At 36.6% G+C, this 27,599-nt stretch overlaps 1 protein-coding gene and 1 pseudogene across 3 annotated transcripts; both read left to right on the top strand.

The window, feature by feature from the left end:
* Positions 1-9,069: 9,069 nt before the first annotated feature.
* On the top strand, positions 9,070-10,724 carry LOC148915532 (uncharacterized; annotated as a pseudogene).
* Positions 10,725-20,490: 9,766 nt separating this feature from the next.
* Positions 20,491-25,939, top strand: LOC103336789 (plant viral-response family protein). Of its 3 annotated transcripts, none has more exons than XM_008239886.3 (4): positions 20,491-20,690; positions 21,265-21,779; positions 24,485-24,981; positions 25,316-25,939. In XM_008239886.3, the coding sequence occupies exons 2-3, from the start codon at positions 21,433-21,435 to the stop codon at positions 24,951-24,953; spliced, it is 816 nt and encodes a 271-aa protein (XP_008238108.1). In that variant the 5' UTR covers positions 20,491-20,690; positions 21,265-21,432; the 3' UTR covers positions 24,954-24,981; positions 25,316-25,939. The 3 variants fall into 3 exon arrangements, with proteins under 3 accessions (XP_008238108.1, XP_088897688.1, XP_008238109.1); XM_008239887.3 differs by lacking the exon at positions 20,491-20,690 and adding an exon at positions 20,758-20,968; XM_089041562.1 differs by lacking the exons at positions 20,491-20,690; positions 25,316-25,939 and adding an exon at positions 20,756-20,968 and having other exon boundaries at positions 21,268-21,779; positions 24,485-25,109.
* The last annotated feature ends 1,660 nt before the right edge of the window (positions 25,940-27,599 follow it).

Here is a 27,599-nt window from a genome sequence, read left to right as displayed (position 1 = left end):
GCCTAAACTTTAATAATTTCAACATGCATGCAATCTAATTCATTCTAATTTCACATTTCAATTGGGCCTAAACTTTAATTGAATCCTATGTTTCACAATCAATACAATCCAACAAAGCAAACAACATACATGATACATGCATATGTATTTTAACTTCCAAAACAAAATATGGTCATCCAATCCAAATGTATAATCACAATATACAATCTTAAGAATTACAACCCAATGTAAAAATTGATAATTAAAATACAAACCAAATTAGAAGTTCGAAACATAAGTCAAAAATTAAAACATTACACCACTAATGGAAGCTTCACATATTAAGTGATCACTAGATAATAGCATGACTTAAGTTGGTAGGTGCAAGTAAACTCATAAAATCTACAAATAGAAACATAAACCCATCATTAGGCAAACATGCAAACTATATATATATATATATATATATATATAGTATACATCATTAAATCACATAAAAATAAAAACAAATACATGATTTAATAGATTCATAAAACTTTATCTCTTGAATAATTAGTTTATATTGTATAGCGGAGATGTCATCGGACCTTAACCAATTTTGAGAACAAATTAAGGCCTCCATAATCTTAGGAGTTAAAGAAGCACCCAATGAATTAACCACCCGACCACCCATGCTAAAGCATCATAATTCTGAAGCCACTATTGATATCACGGTGTTACTTGCTTAAGATTCTATTAGCTAACTTTTCTCCATTTCCTAAAGGTGCTTTCCTCCTCCTTTTTAGCTAGAACTCGTCATAGTAGTACTAATAGTATAACTAGTATCACCATTAGCACTAGTACATTGAGTAGGAGGTGGTGGGATAACATACTTCTCAGAAAGCTTCATTAAAAGCTCTTTCACTTCATTCTTCTTCTTAGTAGCATCTTGCAGGTTTTCAAACCTCCTCTTTAATACAAACTCCAAGTTCCCCAAATTGTATTGAGGATCAAGAACAAGCACTACCATAAAAAGTTAGTTCACTTTATCAGGGTCACCTCAATACTTCTCAAATTTCATTGTCATGCTACATGTCATATCTTTCAAAACTGTGGAGATGTGAGTTTAACTTTAGTAATTGCTCTCCAAAGAACAAATCACCAATTTCACGCTCCATTGTAATCAAATTATGAAGGTGGTGTGGGAAGTAGGATGCGAAAAAGTACTCATCTTCAATGTCATATCATAAAAGATCTTTAAAAAAATTGACAAAGGTAAGAGCATTATTCGAAGTAATTTGGGATGTCTTCTGGATATGTGTTTGTAAATCCTTTTGTTGCTGTGTACTTGTATTGGGGAGCTTTTAGTTTACGTTTAATTTGTTGTGTATTGGGAGCTCCAGTTATCATTCTTTTGCCCATGTGCTTGATAAGGTGTCATATCAAAATTATTTAATATATTTCACAAAAATTAATCGAATGTTTGTTAGTTACTTTTTTTGCTTTCTTGCCTTCGATTCCTTTAGTGCTAGTTGAGGCCTTTGAAGTAATTGCTCTTAGACAAACATGATTAGGAATACAGATCTGCCTTATGAACTTCATCCAACAGGGTACTATATATGTAGATGGATGTTAAACTGTGGGATTGGAAGATGGTTTATACATAGTTAGAACAAGCATATCAAATTTTCTTTTTTTTCCTTTTTTTCCTTCTCATTTTCGCCCTGATCTACTGTCATTCAAATTCATTGTTTTTTACTCTATTCACATAATTGGGCTGGTAGCTGTTGCCACACAAAGGGTTGTTCTGAGGTCGCAACTGATGCTCTTTAGTAAGCCACTAAATTATTCTTCTCTTGGCTCATGACTCAAGTTCACAAGCACGCACATGTGTAAAAATCAAATTGTTTGCTGAGTTAGGTTTATATGATTGAGGACCATTAAATTTTTAAGTGGTTTGTTAGAATTAATACCAGAAACCATTGGTGTTCCTAATCTCTAACTGGAATATGACTGCTTTTTTAATCATTTATTGTTTGGTTGGAAGAATGGCTTTAGTTTTGATGAATTTATGAATTTACATGTTGCTAATTGGAATGTGGTTCTTGAAATGGCTTTAGTCTAATCCGTTTGCGAGAACAAAAGCACAAATGAGCATTACTACTCTTCTGTATTGGTTAGCTTTAGAAATTGTATACTCAATATTTGACGTTCCTTGAGTCTGTGAATTTGATGTGCTTCTGCTTGCTTTGAGCTGTTGTTTTTCCTTGTAGTTGTTGGAAAACATGTATAAGAGTGTAGAACCACTATTAGAAATGTGACATTAGTAGACAGAAAAGAAATGCAATTATCTGTACTAAAATGACACTCTTTTTTTGCGAAATCCCAGTAATTATATGTATGACTACTTTGATATTTATTGCTGTTATTTTCAATATAAAATCTTTGGCAAGTTAGCAAGAAGTCTTTAACAAAGGCAAGTTGTTAGCAAGAAGACTCTCACAAGGAGAGAGAAGTACCTTTTTTGTCTCTTGAAGCAGTGAAAACTCTCACAAGGTAAAACGAGTTGATTTTTTTTTAATCAAACATTTTTGAGTTGTCTATTTTTTTCTTTAAAATTCCTTAGTTGGTGGCCCTACCCTTTTTTTAGGCTTATGAGATGCAATGACCCCCTTATCTTCCTTAACCAGTTCATCTTCACCATAGCAAGACGCAAATGAGGCATCATCATCTTCTCCCATTCTCACAAAGGCTTTTTCAAACCTCAAAGTGGCATCCAACATCATATATGTTGAATTCTACCTAATTGGAACATCCAACACCACAAGCCCTTTGCATTCAATTCGTTCTTTCAAAACAAAGTTTTAAACTCCTTTAACCTTTGAGGAGATGATATTACATGCATAACCACATTCCTTATTAACAATATGAGTACAACACCTCACATGCATGTACTTTCCTTCCAACACAAGACTATCATTTTCCCAATGACCAATCTTTCACTTCAACTAATTTATTGCCTTCGTGTTTGAAGAAGATTATTAGCCATGATTGTAAGTATCTTCTTCAAATCCCAATGAAGCTAATAATTCTCAAGAAGTTTACTAACTGAGTTCCCTTATGGTTAGCAATGACACAAAAGTTCAAAACTATTTTGTGCAAATTCCATTCACCATCTATAAAGTGTGTCATAATCACTATGTAATTTATGTTTTGAACACTTGTTCAAGTATCTGTTGTGAGACACACTCTATGTAATGCTAATTCTCTTTTCAACCTTTATTTTATCTCATCATACATAACTATAAAATGTCTTACAAGTGTCCTACGAGATGGCACTTGGAAATGAGGGTTCAATGATTCATAAAATTATCTAAACCTTTTACCTTTAACCATGCTAGAATGCAACTCATTCATCACTACCATTTCTACACAAGACCTTAACCAATATTCTTTAATATACCTGATTGTTGAAAGACCACCAAGTACGTGGTCAAAAGACAAGGTCTTTTGCCTTTTATCATTATCAACCCTCTTGGGTATTTGTTACATATAGACTCAATATGTTTCTTCAAACCTGACGTCTCATTCATATTAGGTCTACGACATAAGTAGTAGAGCAATACTTGTATCTAGCTCTCTTTTTACATGTCAAAGATTTGCTCTCATCCTTCTTCATAGTCTTAACCACATCATCATATTTTTCAAAGTGATTCCATATCTCCAATTGTTCTCTTGATGATTTTCTAGTCTCGAAATGAGGTAATGGTGGAAAACGACTCAGTTGAGGAGGTGTTTAGGCTTGAGGTTGGGTTATTGGTAAAGTAGGTGATGTGATGATGCGATGATGCAGATGCAAAAGGAGAACGTACTTCATTACTACTACTAGGCACTTGTTCAAATTGATCAATTCATCCTTTAATATTCAAAAATCAGAAGCTAATTATCAATACAAAAATCAGAGCATAATATCAAAACAAAACCAATATAGCAACAACATATCCTAGTTAATCAATATACAAATAGAACCTAAAAACATATCTAATAAGCAATTTAACCAACAATTAGAAATTAATTTAAGCCTAATTTAACAGCAAACAATACCCTAACTTCAATTTAGAACAATAAACAAGATGCTTATAGAGAAACCAGCGAAGATAGGAGACGAAGATAAGAGTTTTGAATGAGAGGAATCGATGATGTCGGCAACAGAGACTGATAAAGCGAGTCGGCGACTGCACAAAGAAGAAATCATGATTAGAGAGAGAGAGAGATTTCAGTTAAAAAAAGGAGAAAGATAGGAAGAACGTTGACTTACCCGAGAAGAAGGCGTGAGTTGTTTCGTTATCGTCGTCGGTAAAGAAATAGCTGCGAGCGAAGGCTGAGGCTATGTGTTCATACGAAGAGGGCAAAGAGAAAAGAAGAGGGAGAGGGGAAAAAAAAACCTAAGTCATGCTAATCAAAGGCTAAGGTTGTGTGTTCGTGTTAATCACATGCGGCCAATTCTATTGTAACACAATATAGCTAGCCTACATAATATATATATTAATACATATTATATATTATATATTATATATTATATATTATATATATTAAATACAGTAATCGGTCCAGTCCGGTGTTATGAGGTGTGAAACTAAGACTGAGGCTGGTTTAAACCAATCTGATTCGATTTGGTTGTGGTTTGTTGACTTTTTAGTCAACTTGATTTTTGACCATTTTTTCCCATCCGGTTCTACTTGGTTTCCGATTTTGTGGTCTCGATGGCCACCCTTACTTAGAGCATCCATTGTGGAGACTATAAATTTGTGGCTCTACAACTATTTTCAGAGACGCAAATCCTCAATGAATTCACTATCTTAGAACATTTAGGCATGTTTACTTATTATTAATGGAAGAAGTCATGAATTGAAAAAAGTAATAATATGGAAAAAGGGAATAGAAATAGGATCAACTACTGCCCTAATCAATCTAATTCCTAATTTTTCAAATCTTTGATTATGGATTATAACGTGGAACCCATGTAATTTTTGACTCCTTATGTGTTAGTAAAAGCTTGAAAAGTCAGAAATTGGAATAATTATAATGCACACATGTTAGTATAAAAAAAAATTAGAAACATGAATTGGAATAATTATAATACATATTCCTGATAAGTAAACATGTGTGGTGACTCATAATAGGCTTGAGACCAACCTAGGAATTTCATGTCCATTATCTAGTCACCACCTAAAACTCATCTGATTACTATGATTGAAAGCTCAAATGAGAGCCCTTGTTTTTTTGATTTCATAAACTAATTTACATTGTACAAACATTACTTTGTAGTATTACAATTTATAAAAATTACGATCACTTCACACCCAAAAGCCAAAGTATTTTTAACCCATTTTCAATTCCCCTCTTATGAAGCATACAATTTGTATTAACTTCATGTGAAGTCTTATACAGAAAATTGCGATGGATATCTCCCAACAAAAACTAGAAGCTTTTCAAGTTGTCAACAATAACAACTGACATTTGAGGCCCAAACACATAGACTAAACCCATCAATTTCTCTAATAAAGTGATTACAATGGAGTTTTTCATGTAAGCTTTTTAAAGAGAGAGGAATTAAACTAGGGTCTGGCCTTCCGAATGATGAGAATATAAAGTATTCTATTTGGTTGTCTAAATAAAAGCACAAGGTTATGCCTAAAGGTCCTCACTAATTTTTCATAATAGATCATGTTGTTATGGTGCAAAGCAAATTGTTCAAGAACTTCATATTGTAATAAGATGGATGCATGTAAGAATGACTAAGTAATTTATTTATAACAAGTATGCATATACATGACAATGTCCTATACATAAGCTTTTCAATATAAACAACACAAGAAAATGGTAGAAAAAGAAAGGTAAAAATGTTCCATAGATGATTTTGCACGCCAATAACTCATAATTATTTAGGCAATTGAAGACTAGTACATATATGACATCAAATTTTAATAATTGTCTGAAAGATGGTATGTTAAGTCATTTGGTTGATTCTAAATTGTTATTTTAATAGAAGAAGATTGTATGGAATAACAAAATGCAATTGCAAACAAGTTTTACACATTGCTAGTGGATGCAAAACAACCATTACACTTAAGTTTTGGAACATATTCACTTTGATGCACATCAAGTTGAAAATTATTTGGAGCAACAAATCATTTAAAATGTTTATGAAAGAGTTGAAAATTGCATTTTATTGATGTGAAAAGCTACTCACATCCAATCTTGGTAACGATCTAATCTCTTACTGTCTGACAGATCATGCAAAAGCTATTTGTAGGCACTAGAGGGATTATATTATCTTAGAACCTTGCTGAAACTGTAGTATCACTATGTCATGCTTTACTTCTACAACTTTGTCTATCATGATTGCATCAAGTTGGGTCATGCTTTGACCTTCTCTTTTACTAAATTGTAGGCCATTGTCTCTTAGGATGGTCACCTTAGGTTATATCGTATTTCGATCTTCAATCTCGACCAATTGTTTGGTATCATCATCTTGGTTGGACTCATTTTCCTCAACTAATGTAAAGTTTTCAATAGGAAGGTGGACTTGAGTATCCATCTGAGGCTGACTCATCAACAACCTTAACATTTTATGTGACATTCCATTCCTAAATTAATATTTAATTATTACAATATTTTAGTAAAAAACAATTTTACCCCGAGGATATTTTGATGGGTTTAAAGTTGACTTTTTTTTCAAGAAAGAATTTGGTGATTTTGGTAGTACCGCTGCGTAGGACTCGATGATATGAGTTCATAGACATGCTGCCACCCCCGATTCCAAGTTGTAACGAAGGAGGAAAGGTTTCGAAACAAAAAGGACGTAATGGAAATTTTCAAATTTGTTACTTTAGCAACTGATAACCGGGTGCTCTGATGCCCAGGTTTTGTTTATCTTTTTCTCTCTCGCGACACTCTCCCTCTCCTTAAGCTTAATAGGCTTTTTCCCAACCTAGCCTCTACCTAACCCAGCCCATTTCCCAGCTCAAAAACCCAAGAATTCGCGGTGGAGCGACTAGAAGTGTTGGCGATTTTCAAAGTTTTGAGTTCTGGCGACTTCGCCACCGTTTTCGTCGAGTGAGATATAAAACTTCATCTACTCTTCGTGCTCTATCCATTTATGTATGTATTCTAGATCGATTTTGAGGTTTTAGAGATCGTTCAAAACACCCACTTAGGGCTCACGATTTTGTCTTCATTCCGGCTAGTTGCGGTTAGGTTTTGGCCATGGTCCAAGAGCAAAAGTTGCTTCATTCATTGTTCTAATCATATAAGTATAGGTCTTGATCGGCGATTTGGAGATTTTCCTATTGCGGGAATCACTTTGGACACCTACGCGCTTTCGGTGGGTTTGGTGGTGTGTGGGCCACTTTATGGCAACTCTTTGCGTCCCAAAATAATCCACATGTCGTCACGAGCATGACGGGAAGCTCGGATTTGAAATTCGTTATCCATCAAATATCGCATATTAGGCGTTATCCGGGGTCGATGTGTTCGGACCGTTGCATCGACTTCATTTTCAAATATATTGATCTATGCACATCTAGGATCATGTAAAAATTCGCATATCGAGAATTGGAGTCCCGGATACTCCAATTCAATAATTCAAAGTTTAGGTAAACGGTAACAGTCCGATCATGCGATCGCGAGCAATCCGATCGTTCGATTCTGACCAAACTAGCAGGACATATTTGTTAAACCCTATTGAACCCATAGGAACTTTAGGATCGAAAATTGGAGGTCGTGGGCCTCGTGGGCCCAGTTGACCAGTTTGTCCCAAAAAAAAAAACTAAAAACTAAAACAATTTCTTTTGTTTTGATTAATCCAGAAATGTTACCCATATAAATTGTCAAAAATAATGGCATGTGACCATAGTATTAGATATAAGTATGTATATGTATCTTGAGAAAAAGAAAAGGAAAAGAAAGAGCTAAAAAACTGCATAAATATCTTGAGAAAAGAAAAGGAAGACTATTGTTTTGTTATTTCATTTTTCTTTTGGGTCGGTGAAACTTAATTCAACAAGGGCACGAAACAATGAGGGCCTAAAACATAACAAGAGACGGCCCAAAAAAACTAAACAAAAACAACTGACCTCCCCCAACATGGATCTAGAAAGAAATTTAATTTCGGAAAAAAACTTCGTACAAACTAGAACCACAGAGAGAGAAATAAATAAGAAATTTTGAGTAACCTACATGTTATATAATTTGAGTGAGCGACAAAGTTGATAAATCATTGATATAGGTTATAGAGACATGTTGTAGTAATATCATATAATAGCGTAATCGTCACACCGAAAAATTATTCAAATTAAGAAACTATATTTTCTTCTTTAATTTTACTAAAAAGGTTTAAAATAATTCGACAAAAATAACATAACTCTCATTGTCAACTCGAGGATATGACATGTCGATGTTGTCATATTAATTTTAAGTAAATTCAAATAATAAATCTTCAATTTAAGGGTAAAATAGTAATTAACAGCTATTTATTACAAACTTTTTCAAATCTTGTTGATGAAAGGAAAAGGATCGGGAAACGGGATAGAGTTTATCACATCCAGGTAGCAATATGAATTATAATTAATAAGGGATTGGACTTTGAACCCCTTTTGAATGTACGTAATTTGGGCAGTTTATAGATGGGATTTCTTTAAATGATACATGTAATTTTATTTCATTCAAATTACAAAATACCGTGATTGATTAATTTCCTTTAGTTGTTGTACAAACCACAATAACTTTCCTTTTCGTTTGGTTTTAGGTTGCATTTCCCATCCCGAAAAGAAAAAGAACCCAAAACTCAAAACGAAAAGTTTATAAAGAACCATCTTATGCAAGTTCGGTTTTGAGGTTCATATTCTGTCTTCAATCTCCTTAGTTTGATAGGATTCCTAACTCACCCCTAATTACTAATGCATCAAGGAAATTGCCCATAAGGCCTAATCTGACATATATATATATATATATATATATAAACACAATCTTATGTAGCTTTCAATTCATCATAAACTAATCTAGTTTTCTGGAGATATTCTCAACACTAAAAATATGAACATGTCCGCTATGAGGAGTAATAATGTTCCGTTGTTTTGGCTCATGATTGTTAAGAGCATACTCAGATTGTTCTACTTTCTGCACTATGTTAGGATGATTCAGAAGCCTTTGTCGCATGTCGTCAACTACTCCCAATTATTTGACTACTTCATTGACTTAGTTCTCATTGATAAAGTGTTTTTTCTTTGCTCAATCGCCATATGTTGGTTTTAGTGGATAGTTTCATGTTCATTTAAATGTTGATTTTAGTGGATAGTTTCATGTTCATTGAAATGTTGATTTTTTATATTTTATATTTTTTTTATAGTTTGTATTATACATCCCTCCCTTTGAGAATCCCCAATTTGTGTGTGAATATTAGAGTCCCTAGTATAAACTAGCATGATCTAAGTATTTATGCTAGATAACACATTTATTTCCGTAGAATGAATTGGTATGTTATTCATTGTGGGCTAGAACGTTGAGAAACGATGATATTAACAAATATCAAACACCCACCACTCCATAGTCCACAACAGTACCATACCTATAGGCAGTGCTTATGAAAGTTGCATCGTACTGGTGCATGTGTTGTAGGATAATGTCTGAACTTTTTTTCTTCCTTTTGAGTTTGTATTTGATAATGCTTTCTGATTTGTTAGTTAAAATATTTTCGTCTATTTGCAGGATTATGCATATTTCTTGATTTTGTGATGCACGAAGTATGTCAGGATATCAAAAAATTTCGGAGACAAATAAGTTTGGTGGCAAAATTGCGCAAGAGATTCGAAGAGAACGACAATGGTTTGCTTGGGGAAAAAGAAAACCAATTGCAGTTTTTGAGAAGAAAACTGAACCACGTAGAATACGAACTTAGGACCAAAACCAAAGAGCTCGTTGTTGCATAAGCCAATAGTTTTTCTCTAAGTAACTTATTCAATAAGTTACATATTGAGCAAGGCATTGTAGTGCAGGAAAATCAAAGTCTGCAGAATGGGTTAAAATCATCAAACATCAAACTTCAACAGCTACAATATGAACTTGACGAAATGACACAAGAGGTTTTGGCAGGAAATAACTATGTTAGTGCGTTACAGAAAAGATCCGAAGAGGCTTTCCTCAACCACAATCGTTTATTTGCTGAAAAAGAGAAGCAATTACAGTCATTGAGAACAAGGCTGGACCAACTAAAATTTGAACTTGAGAACAAAGAGAAAGAGATTAATGTTGCAGAAGCCAATAATGATGTTCTAAGGAACCTATATGGAGAGTTACTTGAGGAAAACCAAAGTTTGAAGAGCTAGTTGCATTCATATGACAACAAGTTCAAACAGCTAGAATCTAAAATCGAGAGAGAGAGAGAGAGAGAGAGAGAGAGAGAGGTTTGTGTTGCAGAAGCCAATACTGATGTTGTAAGGAAATTATTTGAAGAGTCACTCATTAAGCAAGGTGTTCTAGTTGAGGAAAACCAAAGCTTGAAGAGCCAGTTTCAGTCATATGACAACAAGCTTAAACAACTAGAATATGAAGTCAAGACAGAGAGAAAGGCTAATATTATTGATCTAAAGGAAGATTTAAAAGATGATATTCTTGAGTATGATCAGTTACTTGAGGAGACCAAGATCTTAAGAAGCCAATTAGAATGGGAGATTGTCACAGACTCACAAGGTAGCCAACAAGATTAATTAAGGGGATTACAGACCTTTCAAGATGTTTTTTAGTTATTTAGTTTTCATGACAGTTGTTAGGGAGTTCTATTTTTCACATTTTAGTTCATATTTTTCATGACAATTGTTTGGAAGATGATTATTTTTTTTTTTTCACATTTGAGTTCTTACATCACTTCGGGAATTATATTTTCCGCATTTTATCTCGTCTTTATATTTTCTTTGATCTTATATATGCAAGTGTTTCACAAATTCACTACATTGTTTGCATCACTTATTCTTCTTGTGTCTATGGGTGGAGAAAGTGTAGTCTGTGCGGTATTTGGTATGCTTGTAGTAGTACTATCCACACTAAAACCCAGAGTTGCAAAGAGTCGCAACCATTTACAGGTGGCTATTGGGCATGTCAAAAGCAAACCAAACAAAGTTTTTTGCCGTCTTTGGAAATTTTGGTTAAGCTTTTGGCAGGTGGGTGTCCATCGACACATCTTGGGTGTCTAAAAAATTAACCCATTTTCGAAACAGACAACACTATGAAATGAAAGTATGATGGGCCATGCCTAGGCTGTGTGTGTGAAAGAATAAGAGAAGGAAAACAGTGAAGAATTATAAGGAGTTGATCAATAAACAACCTTAATTCCATGTTTACAAAATTCAGATTTCCACAAAAGACATATTGGTTACATTTGGAGGCCGTCCAAGCCCTGCTCTTCTTCCTTTGCCTACTGCTAAAGCTAGCAGCCTCACTAGTGTCTAAACCCAACCCACCATCACAGGTAGTTTTTGCATTTGTTTTTCTTGGCTGAGGCTCGTCGTCATAAATATCATTGGCTTCATATTCATTCCAATAGAGCGTCACATTTGGATGTTCAATGTCGTTGCTTCTCACTGTGACCCAAGTATCTTCATCATCACAAGGCCAATTGGTCACTCCTGAAAACGACGCCGCTTTGCCTTTACTCGACAGTCGGATCCTTCCCCTAGCTCGATTTGAGCAACCACTTTGATGGGTCAGTTCCCAAATGTCTTCCAAATCCAAATCAAACTCCTCCTCCCACAAACCATAATCTAACACAGTTGTGGGACTGAGTAAATAATTGGGTGCCTCAAGTAAAAATTCATGCTTGAGAAGCTCACCAGCTGACCACCTCTCCATTGGGTCCCTCATCAAACACTTGGTGACAAAGTCCTTGCCTTGCTTCGACAAAAAGCTAGGTATCTCCAGCACTTCATTGGAAAACCCAATTAGGTACATAGCTGATACAGGGCCAGAAACACAAGGCCACAGAGCACACTTGGTGGCCATCTCGATCACCGTGCATCCCAGAGTACATGTCTATATTTGCTTGGAGTTATGAGGAAATGCCCGGCTTGGATCCAAATTTGGTAAGCCATACTTTGAATATTGACCTTGGTACAAAACCTGTTGTACAGCCAAGAAAAAACTTCCATCCTGAAATCGAAATGCAAATCAAAGTGGAGATTGAAAAGCTTTTAGCTGCTATATTCATCAAGCCATCAAGCACCCATCCTAGCTAGCAAAAGAATTAAAAAGCTTAATGGTAAGATTATCATACATTTGACGTTTCATCCCAGGCCTTGCTGCCACAATGAGTGTTTTTACTCCTTTACTCAAGAAGGGACTTAAGAAGGGCAAGCCTTACGGGTGGAGCAAGGAGTGCCAAGAAGCCTACCCACAAGTACAACAATTTATTATGTAAGTAGACAATTGAGGGAGCTAAAACGAGATACTTGAAGACCGAGCTCTTGTGTCTTGCCTTTGTCTATGCTGCACAACGTTTGCGACATTACTTCCTTGCCCACAAGCTACAGTTCATAGTAAAGTCCGACCTCGTAAGATACTTGCTCACAAGGCCGGTGCTATCCGGACACCTCGCACGCTAGTTGCTATAGGTGTTCGAATTTGATATCACATTCACGACTCCTAGAGCTATCAAGGGACAAGTCGTGATTGATATGTTAGCTCTATTTCCTGAAGTGGAGGAGCCCACTCTCTCCGAAGAGGTTCTAGGAGAGCTACCGGAAATGGTTGTCATTGCTACAGAGGAGGAACCATGGACCCTCTACTTTGATGGCTTATCCACATCAAAATGAGGAAGAACAGGTGTGGTACTCATCAACCCTGAGGGGCAAGCCATAACCCTCTCGTTAAAACTGAATTTTTAGCCCTCTCGTTAAAACTGAATTTTTCATGCACAAATAATGTGGAAAAGTATGAAGCTTTTGTTAGAGATTGTCTATCGCAAGAGAAATGGGTGTGGAAAAGATGAAAGTCATTGGTGACTCAAATCTGGTACCAAGTCAATTGCAAGGGAGCTTTAACGTAAAGAGGCAACCTTAGCCCCATATCGTACAGCTACCGAAAGACTTATTAATTCTTTCAAGTAAATTGTGCTGGAGCATATTCCAGGGATCACCAACACGTATGCCGATGCTTTGGCTACATTGGGTCGAAGCTTTCGTTTGTCGAAGAGCAGCCCAATATTACTGTAATAAAGAAAGACATGCCCATTGTCGGAGCAATGGTCCAATAGAAGCTGCAAGAAGAAAATGATTGGAGAAAGCCAGTCAAAGAAAAGCTAGGAGAAGCGGGCAACATTAAAGACTTGAATGACTATGTAATCATCTTTGGAGAACTCTACAAACGTCCTACGGGAGGCATTTTAACCCGGTGTATAGCAGTGGTCGAAGCACAATGGAGGTTTTGTAAGAGGTAAATAATGTTACTTGTAGCTTGGAGCCAGTGATCAACTTGTATCGGCGTCTGCAACGCAAAGGTTATTATTGGCCAAAAATGAAGAAACAAGCAGCTGAGATCCAGTCTAATTGCCCCATGTGTTCTACAATACCCTCTACCGAATAATTTTTCACTATCTCATTCGCAGAGGACTGGAAGGCTCCATAATTAGCATTCTTCATCGAGGGAATTCTGCCGACCAACTCCAAACACGCTTACAAGCTTAAGAAGATAGTAAAGAAGTACTTCGTAGATGGGTCGACTCTCTATCGTAAAATGGTGAACAGTTAAAACGCTTGGGAGAATCAGAGGCACATCAAGTCATGCACATGCTGGAGAATGTGGTGAGTACCAGGGAACGAAGAAGCTTCACCGGCAGCTGTTGAGTTTTGGGTATAACTGACCTACCATGAAGAATGATGCGCACAACTTTGTGACTGAGTTCCACACATGCCAAATTCATGCCAATCTAAGTCACAAGCCTCCCACGTTGTTGCAGCATATGCGAACCCATTGACCTTTCCATACTTTGGGGCTCGACTTGATTGGGAGGATCCATCCGCCCTCCGACGGCTACATATGGATTCTCACTGCCACGAAATATTTCACGAAATGGGTGGAGGCAATTCCTCTCTGGAAGGCCATGTGGGCAGTTATCTCAAATTTTATTCGGGAATACATTGTATGCAGGTTTGGGATCCCGTACAAAATTGTTACTGACAATGGCAAGCCTTTCGTTAACAAACAAATGAGCTCGACACTTAGTGGCTATAGTATCAAGCATCGTCGCTCCACGCCTTATTACCCACAGGGAAACAGTCAAGTAGAAGCCACCAACAAAACTATACTGAGGATTTTGAGCAAAATAGTATATGAGTACGAAGGTGGTTGGAGTGTTCATCTGTCGGATGCCTTATGGGCTTACTGCACCTCTCCAAGAAGTGCTATAGGTTTTTTGCCTTATTTGCTTATATATGGGTCCGATGACATCTCACCTGTGGAAATCACTGTTCCCACGGCCAAGTATCGGCTGTCAATGATCTTGAATGGGATGCAAGGTCATGCTCGGACTGACACTTATTAAACCTCGAATTGGTGGACGAAAAAAGAGTAGAAGTCGAAAGAATGATGGCACTTTACCACAAAATTGTTGCTCAAGCATATAACAGGATAGTCACGCCTTAAGCCTTCAAACGAGGAGATCTTGTGCTAAAAGTTGTCGAGCATATGAGAAGACAAGTGTCGGGACCTTCCAAGTTTGCTATGCAATGGGAAGGCCCGTTTGCAGTCAAGGAAGTACACAGCAATGGATCCATCAATGGAAAGTGGCTCAAGCCTTACTACTGCTAAGTCAGCATCATGTTTTATCTCTTGTGTTATTGCATTTCTTTTCATTTTAAATATGACCTCCTTCTATATTCCTATGTTGTGTTTTAGGAAACTTTTGTAAAATGCGCCATTATGGCAGCATGGGCTTTGAATCTTTGCCTTTCTATGTCTCAAACTTCCATTCGTGCTAAGGAATATATATATATATATATATATATATATACGTATGTAAATAAGCAAATATAAAAATCAATACAAAACGCTACTTAGCAGTAAGCATGCCAAGCGAAGTCACTTGGATGGGATCTCGAATCATTAACAAGCCTCAAGCTTAAGCAAAATAATATGGGTTACCCAAAGCGAAGCTGGTACAAGGAAATCATGCGCATCTTGGTCTGACTCCTCTAAAGCATGACAAGGGGGTGCATTTTGGTTTAAAACAACTAGGCAAGCCACACAAAAAAGAAAAAACTATATGTCAAGAATTTTGGATAAAGATCTTGCCAAAATTTTGGCAGCATATACCTAGTTTTAAGGCCACCCAAACTGTTAGAAGATTTCAAACATGAATAAATTCACCAACCATGCATAATATATATACATATAGCGAGCAAGGATTACAATATGTCTCGAGCAGTTCAAACATAACAACATTACAATACGAAGTTGCCACAGTAGAAGTTTTGGGACATGCAAAAGATATACAGGCCAAAGATTAATGTGTTCTTCGATTTCAGAAGGAATTCTAAAGCGTGCCAAGCGGTCAGTCTACGAAGCAAACACACCTACTGAGGCAAAGTAAGGGTAAATGTTAGAAGAAAATAGGCTGGTGCCGGACAAGGTTACTAAAGTAGAAGAGAAGAGTAAAATGAGAAGGGATGAAGAATCACGGACCTCAAAACCGTCAAATGTAGCTAAAAAGAAAAAAAAAAAAAAAAGCTGATGAGATGAACTAGTGCTTACGCCACGAAGTTGGCAATCGGCAAAACACCTAGGCAAGAAGAAGGACACGCAGTTCTCGATCTTTGGTTCTCGACTCACGTTGCTTAAGGTTTAATGGATATCATGGCACTCGACCAGGACACATTATCGCTTAGTGGGAATTTAGAGGTTCTCAATTAATATTCAATATCTGGTTTCAAACAAATAAGAGTGGATACAGAGAATCAACCAAGACAAGCTATTACTTGGAGGGTGCCCAAAAATCCCTAATCAGTGGTCAATATCTAATTTCAAGAAAATAAAGACAGGCACTAGGGATCAAACAAACATGCAGCGCTGAAAGACCAAGAAGAAGAACTAAGGAAGATTACAATTATCCTTTTCATCGAAAGCACTTTCAGAATATATGTATGTACGTGTGTGTGTATATATATGCAGTAACAAGATGAAGAAACAAAAAGGGAAAGAGGAACGATGCTTACCACCACTCCCGCTTGCGTCCTTTCCAGTGACTTGCCAAATCAAGAGAAAGGAGAGGGAAATTGGGCTTGCTACCTGCAAATTTCTCCCAAGTTATGCCGCACCTCGCAAGGCGTCTCCTCAAGCCTGGCCTTAGGGTAAATCTAAGGAAAATGAGAAATTTGGAGGGGATTTTAAAAATTTGGAGGGGTGAGGGTCTGAGGTAACTAGCCAATGATTGCATATGGTGCCCTTGACGCCTTAGCGTCTCCAAAGGTGAAAGGCTTGGGTTTGCACGCATAGGAAGTGAAAAGAGTGAAGAAGAGCGAAGAACATAAAAGTTTTTTTTTCAAATACCTACGTGGGAACCGTAAAAAGCTGCTAGAAGGTGATTATGGCGCTGTCACACGCCGGAAGCGAGAAGGTCATATCACCAATGTGGATTTAATTATTGGGATGAGTTTGATTATTTGGCCCATATTAGCACCTATTCATGGCCTCAATAATCAAGGAGGCTAATGTTAAGGCCTAAAAATCCAAGGCTGGGACCAAGCTTAATTTTAGCCCAGCACAATATTTAAGCAAGAAAAAAGCCCAATGGGTGAGAATTTGTCATATACACCCGTATAAATCATGGGTCACATGCCATGCCAAGCAAACACGCAAACCCGCCATGCAGAAGGGTCAACAACGAGCTAGTAAAAACATACCGGCTCTGTAAGCCCACGTTCATTGACCTATTAACATACTATTTAGCTCTGTCACAACCTATTGCCATACCCTGGAGTTCAAACATGCCAAATAAACACGCAATGACAGGCAAAAGGATCACTACTATAAATACCAAGCTACACTACAGGCCCAAGTGGGCCTAAGCCACGTAAAATCTGGGGCTTGCTGAGAAGGTTGTGGTATGGATGAGTACGAGCCCTCATGAGACCCATTGCGGGTTCAAGGGATGGAAGTTTTGGGCTGCTTGGGAGCGCCAAAACTCAAGCCCATTTCTTGGGCCTAAGCATGTGGGTAAGCAATAGAGAAAAAGAAAAACGTGACCTGGCAACTTAAGAAAGTATATAGTGGTCTACAACGTTTAAGAAAGCCTCTCATCAACTAAGACACTCAGCATCTCGTCAAAAGAAGAGAATATAAGCTACTTCCAATAGCTTGACGAAACCATGAAAGACTTAGCTAACTATTGGAAACAAGATGCCAATGACCAAATACCTTAGGAAAAGCCCAGCGCAATACCTAATAAAATATTTAGCGTTGTGTTCAGCCCTTGCCAAAGCTTCATAGCAAAGTCAACATGAAGCCATCGCAAAAACCAAAGGGAATTCGTACATGGGGGAAGCATACCCATTAGGCAAAAGCTCTATCCATTCTCATTTCCTCTGCAAGCTCTAATAGGAAAACCAAGAAGAAAAGCGGGTGGTGCCTCACCCACATGAGGAGGTCCAGCTGTGTAAAAATCTTGGAACCCCAAAGGGCTTGTTACCTATGCACGCTGCGTATGGGAAGTTCACCAAATAAGAGTGAATGGAAGAAAGTGAGTGAAAAGCAAGGAAGAGGTCTGATAAAATTAAGGGGTCGAAGTGCTTATAAAAGGAGGCTTCTTCTACCCAGCAAAGGCATCATCCAGAGTGCGACCAAGCTTTGTCAAGCAACTGGAAATTCACTCAAGCCACCCCACTCTCCATTCCCATCTCATTCCCTCTTCTCTAGGCAAAACCTCCCTAGTTTACTTCCTCCCCTACTCTGAGCCTTTGTTTCTGTAAGAAATTCAAGCTGTTTTTTTTCTCAATTGCTAAACTCGTGAAGTTCTAGCTCCCATGTTGCAGGCTCCTTAAGCAAGCCATATTATAAATTTTTCATATTCATTCGGCTTACTGATGAAAAGGATCCAAAGTGTTTTCTAAGGTTTAAGCAAACTTTTCAAAACTCTTTTGGAGCCTGGTTCTTGAACTCAGGTACAGGGGAAATTTTGTTCGCCTTCCCTTACAAAGCCCAAGTCCATTCGTCAAGCTGTTGGAACAAAAGACCCTTACAAATGGATAAATACTTCCAAGCTCTCAAATAAATATTGGTGTACGTTCACCAATTCTACAAAAACACAAGAAACAAAAATTAAAACTATCAGCCTAAATTGATTTTTAAAAATAAACATAAAATACAGAGGAATAGCCATCAGAATTTATATAAATAAAACCATCAACTATCATGATGAAATTGAGCAAAGCTACAATGAGGTGAAGGATAGAAATCAAGAAAAAAATAAAATAAAAAACAAAGAGTCTAAAATGATTCTCATAAAAAAAAAAAAAGATAGTCTAAATCGGTAACTTTAGATTTATAAAAGTAAACAAATGTCATTGCGAAATTTATAAGCATGTCATCGTGAGTCAAATAGAATAAAGGCTTATTTACTATAGTACCCCCTAAAACTTTGGTCAAATCTCATTTCTCCCCTGAAAGTTAAAGTCACTTAACCCCCTTGACCATGGTTTTGTCTTCCACTTTACCCTCTACCGTTAACTCCATTCAAAATTATGTTAAAATTAATGACATGGCAAGGTATTTTAGTCATTTTCAACAAATGGGTTATTTACTCATCAATCTGATAAGGCAAAGTGGATCCCACATCCAACATGGAAAAAAAAAACTAATAAAAAATTAATTTGCCTTTACAAAATATAAAATATAAAATATCAATTACATAATTACAAAATTACAAAATAAATTTCCCAACCTCCCTCAGCAGCACCAACCCAACCCTAGCCGCTTTCCCATCCCTAACTCCAGCCCCTCCCCGACTGCTTCTATCTTCTCGTCTTTCTCTTTCTCCATTTCTAGCCGACAAGGCACACTTATTCAAGAAAGATTTAGCCGAGCTTAATCCAAGACAAAGAAGCTGGTCGGCGTCCTCCTCTAGGCAGCGAGTGCGAGCCACGAGCTCTATGAGTGCCCCACGTGCCGCATCATCAATGAAGGTTAACCCATCTCAATGGCCTCAAGCTCTTCAATCATCTTCTTCATATCCAACTTTTCAACCACAACACCAACACCACCACCACAAATTAACCACCCAAAATCCCATCTTTCATTGCAGTGTCTCGATCTAGAACTTGGCCACCACTACCCACATCAAACTTCATATCCCCAACTCTTGTCCTACCAGTTGGCTAGAACATAGGCATTTTTAGAACCTTTTTTGTAAATTGCAAATCAAGAAGAAAACCAAATAAACTACACTTAAAGACCTTCAAAATCCAAAGACACCAAAAAACAAGAATTCCACTTCAAGACCAATCTGTCCCATCACATCCACCCAGCACGAAGCGTGTGGCAAAGTAAAGGAGAAAGAAAAGAAGATAGAGAGAGGTTAGGTAATTGATTATTTAAGTTTTTTTTATTGTGTAATTATGGTGTGTAGTTGATTTTTTGATTTTTTAAAGGTAAAGAAATTTTTTATTAGTTTTTTTGGTCCATGGTGGATGTGTGATCCACTTTGCCTTATCATATTAGTGGGTAAATAACTCATGAGTTTGGAATGACTAAAATACCCTTGCTACGTAGCAATTTTAATTGAATTTTGGATGAAGTTGATGGTAGGGAGTAAAGTGGAACACCAAATCATGGTCAAGGGAGTTAAGTGGGTCATTTTAACTTTCGAATGGCAAACTGAGAATTGACCAAAGTTTCATGGAATACTGCAGTAAATAAACCTAAAATAAATTCAATTGAAAAATAACATGTCAAATCTTATGCCAATTGCCAAATAGGGAGGTCGTAATTGCATGACCTTTATGCAATTGCATTTGCATTAAATATTAACAAAAGGTGGAAGCTTGATAACTTGTATAATTGGTACCCATGTTTTTTTAAAACTGGGTGTATCAGTATACCTGATGCACTATAGACATTGCCCTAAATCATGGGTTAGATCGAAAATGACCCTTAAAAATAGCAAGTGACTATTTTTAACGATATTTTGAATAGTAGGTGATGACAAGGACCATTTTAATGTGCAAAACTTAACCTTAAAACCATTAATGTCACAAAAAAATGTTAAGAACGAAAAGTAACAAGTAGATGCCTTTTGATGAAAAGCCTTCTATGAATTTACCATCTAGGCTTGACACAGGTGATGCAATGGGAAACAAACTGTAAGAAGAAAATGACCCGACGGTGTAGATCTAGGATGGGCCTACCACGTTATGGGAGACATCGATGTAGGCGCACGAAGGACACACGTGAAAACAATTCCCTTTAACCATCTCCGTCTCTTTTGCCTTTTTGTGTTTTCAGCCATCGGTCTCACGGATCATCATCACCATCATCATCATCACATTCACAAGAGACACAGCCAGCCAGCCCCCCTTTACACTTCTCTCTCTCTCTCTCTCTCTCTCTCTCTCTCCTCTCGGTCTTTGTGGCTTTTTGGGTCTGAAAAAAAGAAGACAAGGCTTTGATCAATCATACGCTTATTAGTATTGCAAGTACGTCGATTTGAATTATTAATTTCCTTTTTCTATTTAATATCACGATGATTGCTCTTTACATGCTAATCAATTACTTTGTAACACTAATTTCTTCAAATAATTCCACTCAATAATAATCATAATAAATATATTTATATATATATATATATATATATATCTCTCTCTACCACTTTCTTTGGGAAAAGAAAGAAGCTGGTTTTGTGAATTGTGAATCGATGCAGTTTTACATGTGTAAAAGCCTGGGTTTTTGTTTCTAGGCTGTCTTGAGCTGTTGGGTAAATTTCTACTCTTTTTTCACAATCTTTTTCTTCAAACAATCTTGTTTAATTGGGGGATTTATTTATTTATCAGCTGTTCAACTTTGACTTTCTGGTGAGACTTTTTCCTTTTTTCTTTTGTTTTTGGTCTAACTTTCAAGTACTAAGAAAGAGCTTGGCTTTCAAGAATGGTTCCTCTTCTTCTTTTCATCAAATGAGACTTTAGAAACTCAAAAGTAGCCGTATTTGGAAATTTCATGAATGGTAATTGACAAATACTCGCATAAATTTTCTAATCAAAGTCTTTTTTCTAGAAGAAGCAAATTCATTCAAAGCAAGACACCCAAAAGGCAGCCACAACTTTCAACTGAAAAAAAGAAAAAGAAATTCGAAGTACGACCCTCAAAGTGTCTCCCCTTGAAAGGGAATGAACTGGTTTTGTTGAAGAAGACAAAGGAGTTGCAGATAATATATCAGGCAAGATGGGTTCTTTCCCAGGTCATGCTCTGCCAGGGACGTTGTTTTTTGTAGTTGGGGTATGGCACGTATGGAGCTCGTTGGTGAGATATGTATCCAACCCCAAGTCCTTCCGAGTTCGGGTATGGAGTCCTGTGCCGGGTTTTGATGGGAGGCTCAAGTATTTGGAGCTTTATATTATAGCTATTGGTACTTTCATTGATATGTGTATCGAGCTTTTGTATTCGACCCATCTCAAGTTCTTTGTCAATGGAGTCTTGAACCCTTCTCACATGAATGATTTTGAGCACTCTGGAATGCTTCTTATGTTCTTTATCTTTGGCGTTGTCAGTCTGCTGTCAGAGAAGACAAGGTATGCTTGTAGTCAATTGATTCATCATGTTAATTTCCTTTTTCATTGTCTTTTATGTCATGCTGTGTAACAATCTGTTTGATTCTTGGGAAAGTTATAGGATACGGAAAGAGATAAAATTATGGACTGTTAGATCTTTAGTACTTAGAGACCAGTGTTTTTCCTTAAGGCGTAAAGCGAGGCGTTTGATCCAGAGCCTTGCGTTGAAAGGCGCGGCTATTAAATCACTGCTTGAGACTGATGAAGTAAATGTTTCAGTCAATTGAGAGCATTACTTCTATTTACTCAAGTGGATGTTTTCACTGCACCAAAAACAAATTAACAAAAATGGCACACATTCAAAAACTTTTTTTTTTCTTTTTTTGTTTCAGGTTGGAGGCAAGTGTATCTGTGTTTCCTCTGTTTCTTTAGCAGTGTTAAAATTTTAATTGATTATAATTATAGAAACTTACTAAGCAAAACTGTTGAAATAATAGTACTTGCACATGTAGATGGCTGTGTCACCTGGTGTATATTAGGTGGGAATAATAATTTGCAACTATATATTCCAGAATCCAGTGCAAATGAATAGGGCATGGGGTGGTTTACATTGAGTTCGGCCTAAGCTTCCTTCAGGCATTCTCCATCTGCATCATCTGTTTTTGTCTCTAGGTTGTTTTCATTTAGTGGTTTTATTATCGTGTTGATATTGGTTTGACATTATTCTCATGATTATTACTGGTTTCTAGTGAATCTGTATACTGAAACTAAGAAGATAACAAATTTATAATTTCCTCATTTAGGACATCAGTAAAACTTGGGCTTTCGCTCTGTTCTGGGCAACTCAACAGTTTGGCTTGTTGTGCAGAGTGTTTGGTATTAGTCAACCCAGTTTTTAAGAGTCAATGAAATTGCAATCTGTTATTTTATTTCTGTTCTGTTATAACCTAAAATATTGTATGTCCGCAATCTTTGTAATGTGACCGGAAGCAAATGGATGTCAGCAAGACCCTCCTTTCAAACAGCACACCCTCTCCCCATCACCACTTCCCTTCCTCCCCTAAAACCTTTGTACCCTGCAGTAGATTTCCCTTAATTCCTTAGCCCAAGAAATATATGGTAGGGCCCCTACATTTACGAAACCTAGGCACTAAACAAGTCAGCTGAGAGGTATACATTTATGTCCTACTCAAGTCAGCTCTAGTCATGGAGGAGCAAACTTCCAACCAGCTCCATTGTTTGACCATGGAGGAAGAGTAGATAATTGTTTGAACTTTTATCAGCTCTCAAGATGACAGATTGACTCCTTTGCAGCCCATACAACCTGGTGCTACCCATTTTGTACATGTGCATGCTGACGTTGGAGGGGCTTCTTCCACTTCCAATTTTGAGCCAGGCCTGCTGACTTGTGAAACCCCCTGATGCCTTCCCTTTTGCTGAAACACAGTAGTTTCTAGATGCCACACATCAACCAAAAACCCTTCTTTTTTTTTGGGTTGCTATAGAAAAGAAGTCAATTGTCCTTTGGAGGAGTCTTCAATGACAATGCATTTGAACCTCCACCTCCCCTCTAGAGGTCAGAAAGTGGTGACACCACCTCAGCAGGTGGTGGAAGAAGGCAGCATGGTCCCAAACTTCAGGGGACTAGCTCTTATGCTCAGAATTTTGAGCCATTTTCTGAACCATCTGAAATTTATGGTCTGGTCCTCCTAACGTTGCCTTTGCTACTGTTTAAGTTCCTCCCTTTGATAGGCGAGGTAAGGGCTCTTACTCCTGTTTTTCCTACCCAAGTTGACATTCATTTCACCAGTACCTGTCAAGCCCTTGCGTGTTGAAGATGAAATAACAATGATTCTGACCACTTGAATAATCTACTTGTCCTAGTAAACTCAAAATAAAAGCATTGATGGGATGTCAATGATCTAGTCTGGTAGTTCATCTAGCAAAAAGAGCAAATAGAAGTAGAATAGGGTTGCGGGTTAGGGCATCAAAATATTAGTGCTTGTGCAACTTCTGTCTTTCTTTCCATGATCCAATTTTCTTGTGGGAACATTATACGAAGTTCCAGTCTTGGAATACTAAGGTTTAAGGCACCTCCAATTCTGAGTTTCTATGAGCTCATGCCTATTGAGCAGGACCTGAAGAAGCCCAATAGAACCGAAGTCCATGAAATTTGCAGCAGCCTGCAGAATGCAGATTAAATCCATTTCTGCAAAAATATCTCAGAATTACTTGTGAAACTAATTTTATAAAATAATAGGATCCAAGTCCTTATGAAAACTGATTAAATTATGAGATGGCGGCAGCAACTTCATCAATCTTCTCCTCTGACTCAGTTCATTTATTGCTGCACAGTATATAGGATTCAGGTAGTTTAAACACCTCATTAGATGGTTCAGGATGTTCTCATTGCCGCATAGGCCTTAAGCCATTTGTTGTTGGATTCCCTTTTCTTATTTGATTTTTAGTTGGAATTTTAACATTAGAGACTACAGTTAAACATGGATAGGTGGTGAAAGCTATTTTCGCATTGTTATGGGTGCTTCAACAATATTACAGTACTCATCCGATCATAACCCCTAATTGTTAATTAAGTGCTAATTTATTCATCCATCACTTCATCTAAGCAATAACCTCTGTATTTTTTCTTTTTGTTGGCCTGTTGTGTATGTGATAACCTTGTAAGTATGTCTAATTCTTTTTTTCTTTTAATTTCTTGCATTTAGATTTCTTCCGTTGCCTGAAGGAGCTCTTTGTCTGATTGCTGCCACAGCATTCTGTGCAGAGTATCTTCTGTTCTACTTTCACTCAACAACTCATAAAGGCCTCGAGGGTTATTACCACATCCTCCTTGTCCTTCTAATTGGGCTCTGCATATTATCGACTGTTGCTGGAGCCCTCTTACCAACCAGCTTTCCAATTGATTTATGTAGCGGTATTGCCATGACTCTACAAGGCCTCTGGTTTTATCAGACTGCATTCACTCTCTATGGCCCCATGATGCCAGATGGTTGTCAGCTTAAGGATGATATGATCTCATGTCATTCTGTGGACAATGAGGTCCGGGGTGAGTTGCTTGCAAACTTCCAGTTCTTTGTCCTGGTTCTTGGTGTACTTATTGCAGTTGTGGGAGGATATGGTTTTGTTGCTTCAAGATTTGGCCATTCAGATCCAAGGAGCTTGCGTGCAGTATAAGATGTATTGGTTGAAGATCGAAATAGGGGTACGCTAGCTTATTCTTGTTGTATATATTTTTGTTGCAATGTTGGCAGTGGAATGAGTTGAAATAACCCAAAAACAAAAAGGGATGAAAAGCATTCCTGAGGCAGCAAGATTTCTCTTTTGATGAAACCTGTTTTTTTTTTTTTGGGGTAAATAAAATGGCACTGTTCTAGCATGATGATGTTTTCTTTTTGGAGAAAGTTTAAGAAAGATTGGAACTCAAGGGAAAACCATCAAGAAACGTTTGAATTAATTTTTAGGTAAAACTATTTCACTGTTTGTCTTCAAATCTGCATGCAACCAGTGCTGACAAAATTACTTATGTGATTTTACAGGTTTCTAATGAATATCTGCGGAAAAAAAATAAGAAAAAAACTAATGCTTACGGGAGGGAAAAGCTCAAACATGGATTTGGAGTTTGAGGGTCATCAAATATGTGGATGTAGAGTTTGGCATTCATAACATCAAAGATACAAATGGAAATTTTTGTCAAATAATGTAGAGGCCTTTGTTCAAAGTCATGTTTCTCTTAGTTTGGGCCAAAATTGACTTGGGATTAAAGATTGGGCCACAGAAAAGCAAGGAGGAAGCAAGATATACAGTTTCTCTCAAACAGATTTGATCAACTTGATTTCTAGTTTCTCAACAACCTTCTTGCTTTCACTTCTTCATTTCCAGTCGACAACTTCTAAGAAATTTTTTGTTCGTTTGCTCTGCTTCTTCTTTGGGTTGGTATGATTTCTAGTTGACATTCAGTTCAAACTATGATTATCTAAAGTTCTATTGCATTTTTAGTTTAGGTAAGTCCAATTCGAGCTTGGCTTAGTCATTTTGCTTCTCTTTTACTTTTATTTCAATCTGATCGGATTTGTTTCACTTATTATCTTAGTTTGTAACGTCCATTTGGACCCAATTTTACTACCATTAAAAGAAGGTCATTCATGCTGATTATAGCTCTATCACTTTGTTTCGTTGAGCTTCCCATCACACAAGTGGAATATTGAAGTCCTTAATTAACCAAATATAAAAAGAATCAATTCAGGCCAATTCCCCATTTGGGCTCCGTTTGGTTCATGGCAAAGGAGACTTGGGGATGGAAAATCAATTACTTTCCCATGTTTGGTAAGTCCAGAGAAAGTAGGAGGAAAGGTGAAGTCATCCTTCCAACTTGAGTTTTGTTTTCCCTCTTGATGGGAAAATTTGGGGAAATGAACCAATATTAAATAAACATTTTTCATGACAATTTTGTCCCCATTAACAATTTAGTTTTACAATATATCATTAAATGCATTCTTTTTTTAATTTAATTTAATATGGGTATAATTGAAAATTTATACAAACTTTATTTTCCATTCTTACTCAAAACAAACATGAGAAAGGAAATAAAATGTTATCTCCCGGTTACTTTCCCAGCATTACCAAACGTGGGAAAAGAATCTTCCATTTCCCATCACTTGAGAAATGACATGGAAATGATTTCCCCTCAAATTTATTCCGTGAACCAAACGGGGCCTTGGAGCACAATGACTTGAAAATAAGTTTCTTAACGCTCAAGACATCCACTCTATTTTTTATCTAATAAACACTTTTTTATTAGGCCTTTTAGTACCAATAAATGGCACGCCTATAATTAAGCCAATTAACATATTTCAGTCAATCTAGGGCCGAAATAACTTAGAACCAAGGTCTTAAATATTGATAGTTTCGTAAATATCGGTGGTTCAAAAACACGGAAATATCGATGGAAATATCGGAAAATATCGATATCGATAAAAATTGGATAAAAACCACGGAAATTATGATAAATACATGGAAATTTTTAATGAAACTTTAGAAGAAGTTTATTTAGTCAATCATCTATTATTTTGACACAAAAAAATTGGAAGAAAATGCATTGCATAGTGGGTTTGAGTTATTTAAGTTGATTATATTACGAGCTGACAAACTCTGTGACTTAGAAAATATGGAGTAATTAATGAAGAGAATTAAACACCCCATAGTAATTTATTTATCATTTTTTAGTAAAATATTTTACACTTTATAAATTGCATGGTAAGATACATGTGTGACCTTATTTCACATTATTCATTAGACATGGTACACGTTCTTATATTTATTATTTATCAAAAATTGAAAAATAATTAAACCAACTTGACTTTTCATGAAAATTAGGCACTTTACCATACTTAAAAAATAATAGTGAAGATTGAAAATTAACTAGAACATAAATAAATTTATCAAAGGAAGAATTAAGTAGTAAACAACTTAAAAAATAATAGTGAAGATTGAAAATTAACTAAGAACATAAATAAATTTATCAAAGGAAGAATTAAGTAGTAAGCAAAGAAAATAATTATAGAGATTTAAGTAATTGAGCAACAATTTGATGGGGAATTTAGTAAAGTAAGTACTTATAATGAATAATAAAATAATCAATAACATTAAATGAATTAAATAGAAAAGAAATAAATTATATTAAGTAATTAAGTAACTGATTAACAATATAAAACAATAAGTAATTATGTTAATTTCTATTTTGAGAAACAGCTCGCATGTATTATAAATACATATTCTATAGCTTACTCCACAAAGTGAATGTCAGCGTGGTGGTTAAGTGGC

Source organism: Prunus mume, linkage group LG7 (genome assembly GCF_029339155.1).
Source record: "Prunus mume cultivar Tortuosa linkage group LG7, ASM2933915v1, whole genome shotgun sequence".
In the NCBI taxonomy this organism is placed as follows: Eukaryota; Viridiplantae; Streptophyta; class Magnoliopsida; order Rosales; family Rosaceae; genus Prunus; species Prunus mume.
This window is presented reverse-complemented; position numbering and strand designations above follow the sequence as displayed.

What these genes read in the sequence shown, in the direction of transcription:
- LOC103336789 (XM_008239886.3), top strand. Translation starts at nt 21,433, where the DNA reads ATGGGTTCTTTCCCAGGTCATGCTCTGCCAGGGACGTTGTTTTTTGTA. An exon ending in CTGCTGTCAGAGAAGACAAG is followed by an intron (nt 21,780 to 24,484) that starts GTATGCTTGTAG and finishes TCTTGCATTTAG; the next exon opens with ATTTCTTCCGTTGCCTGAAG.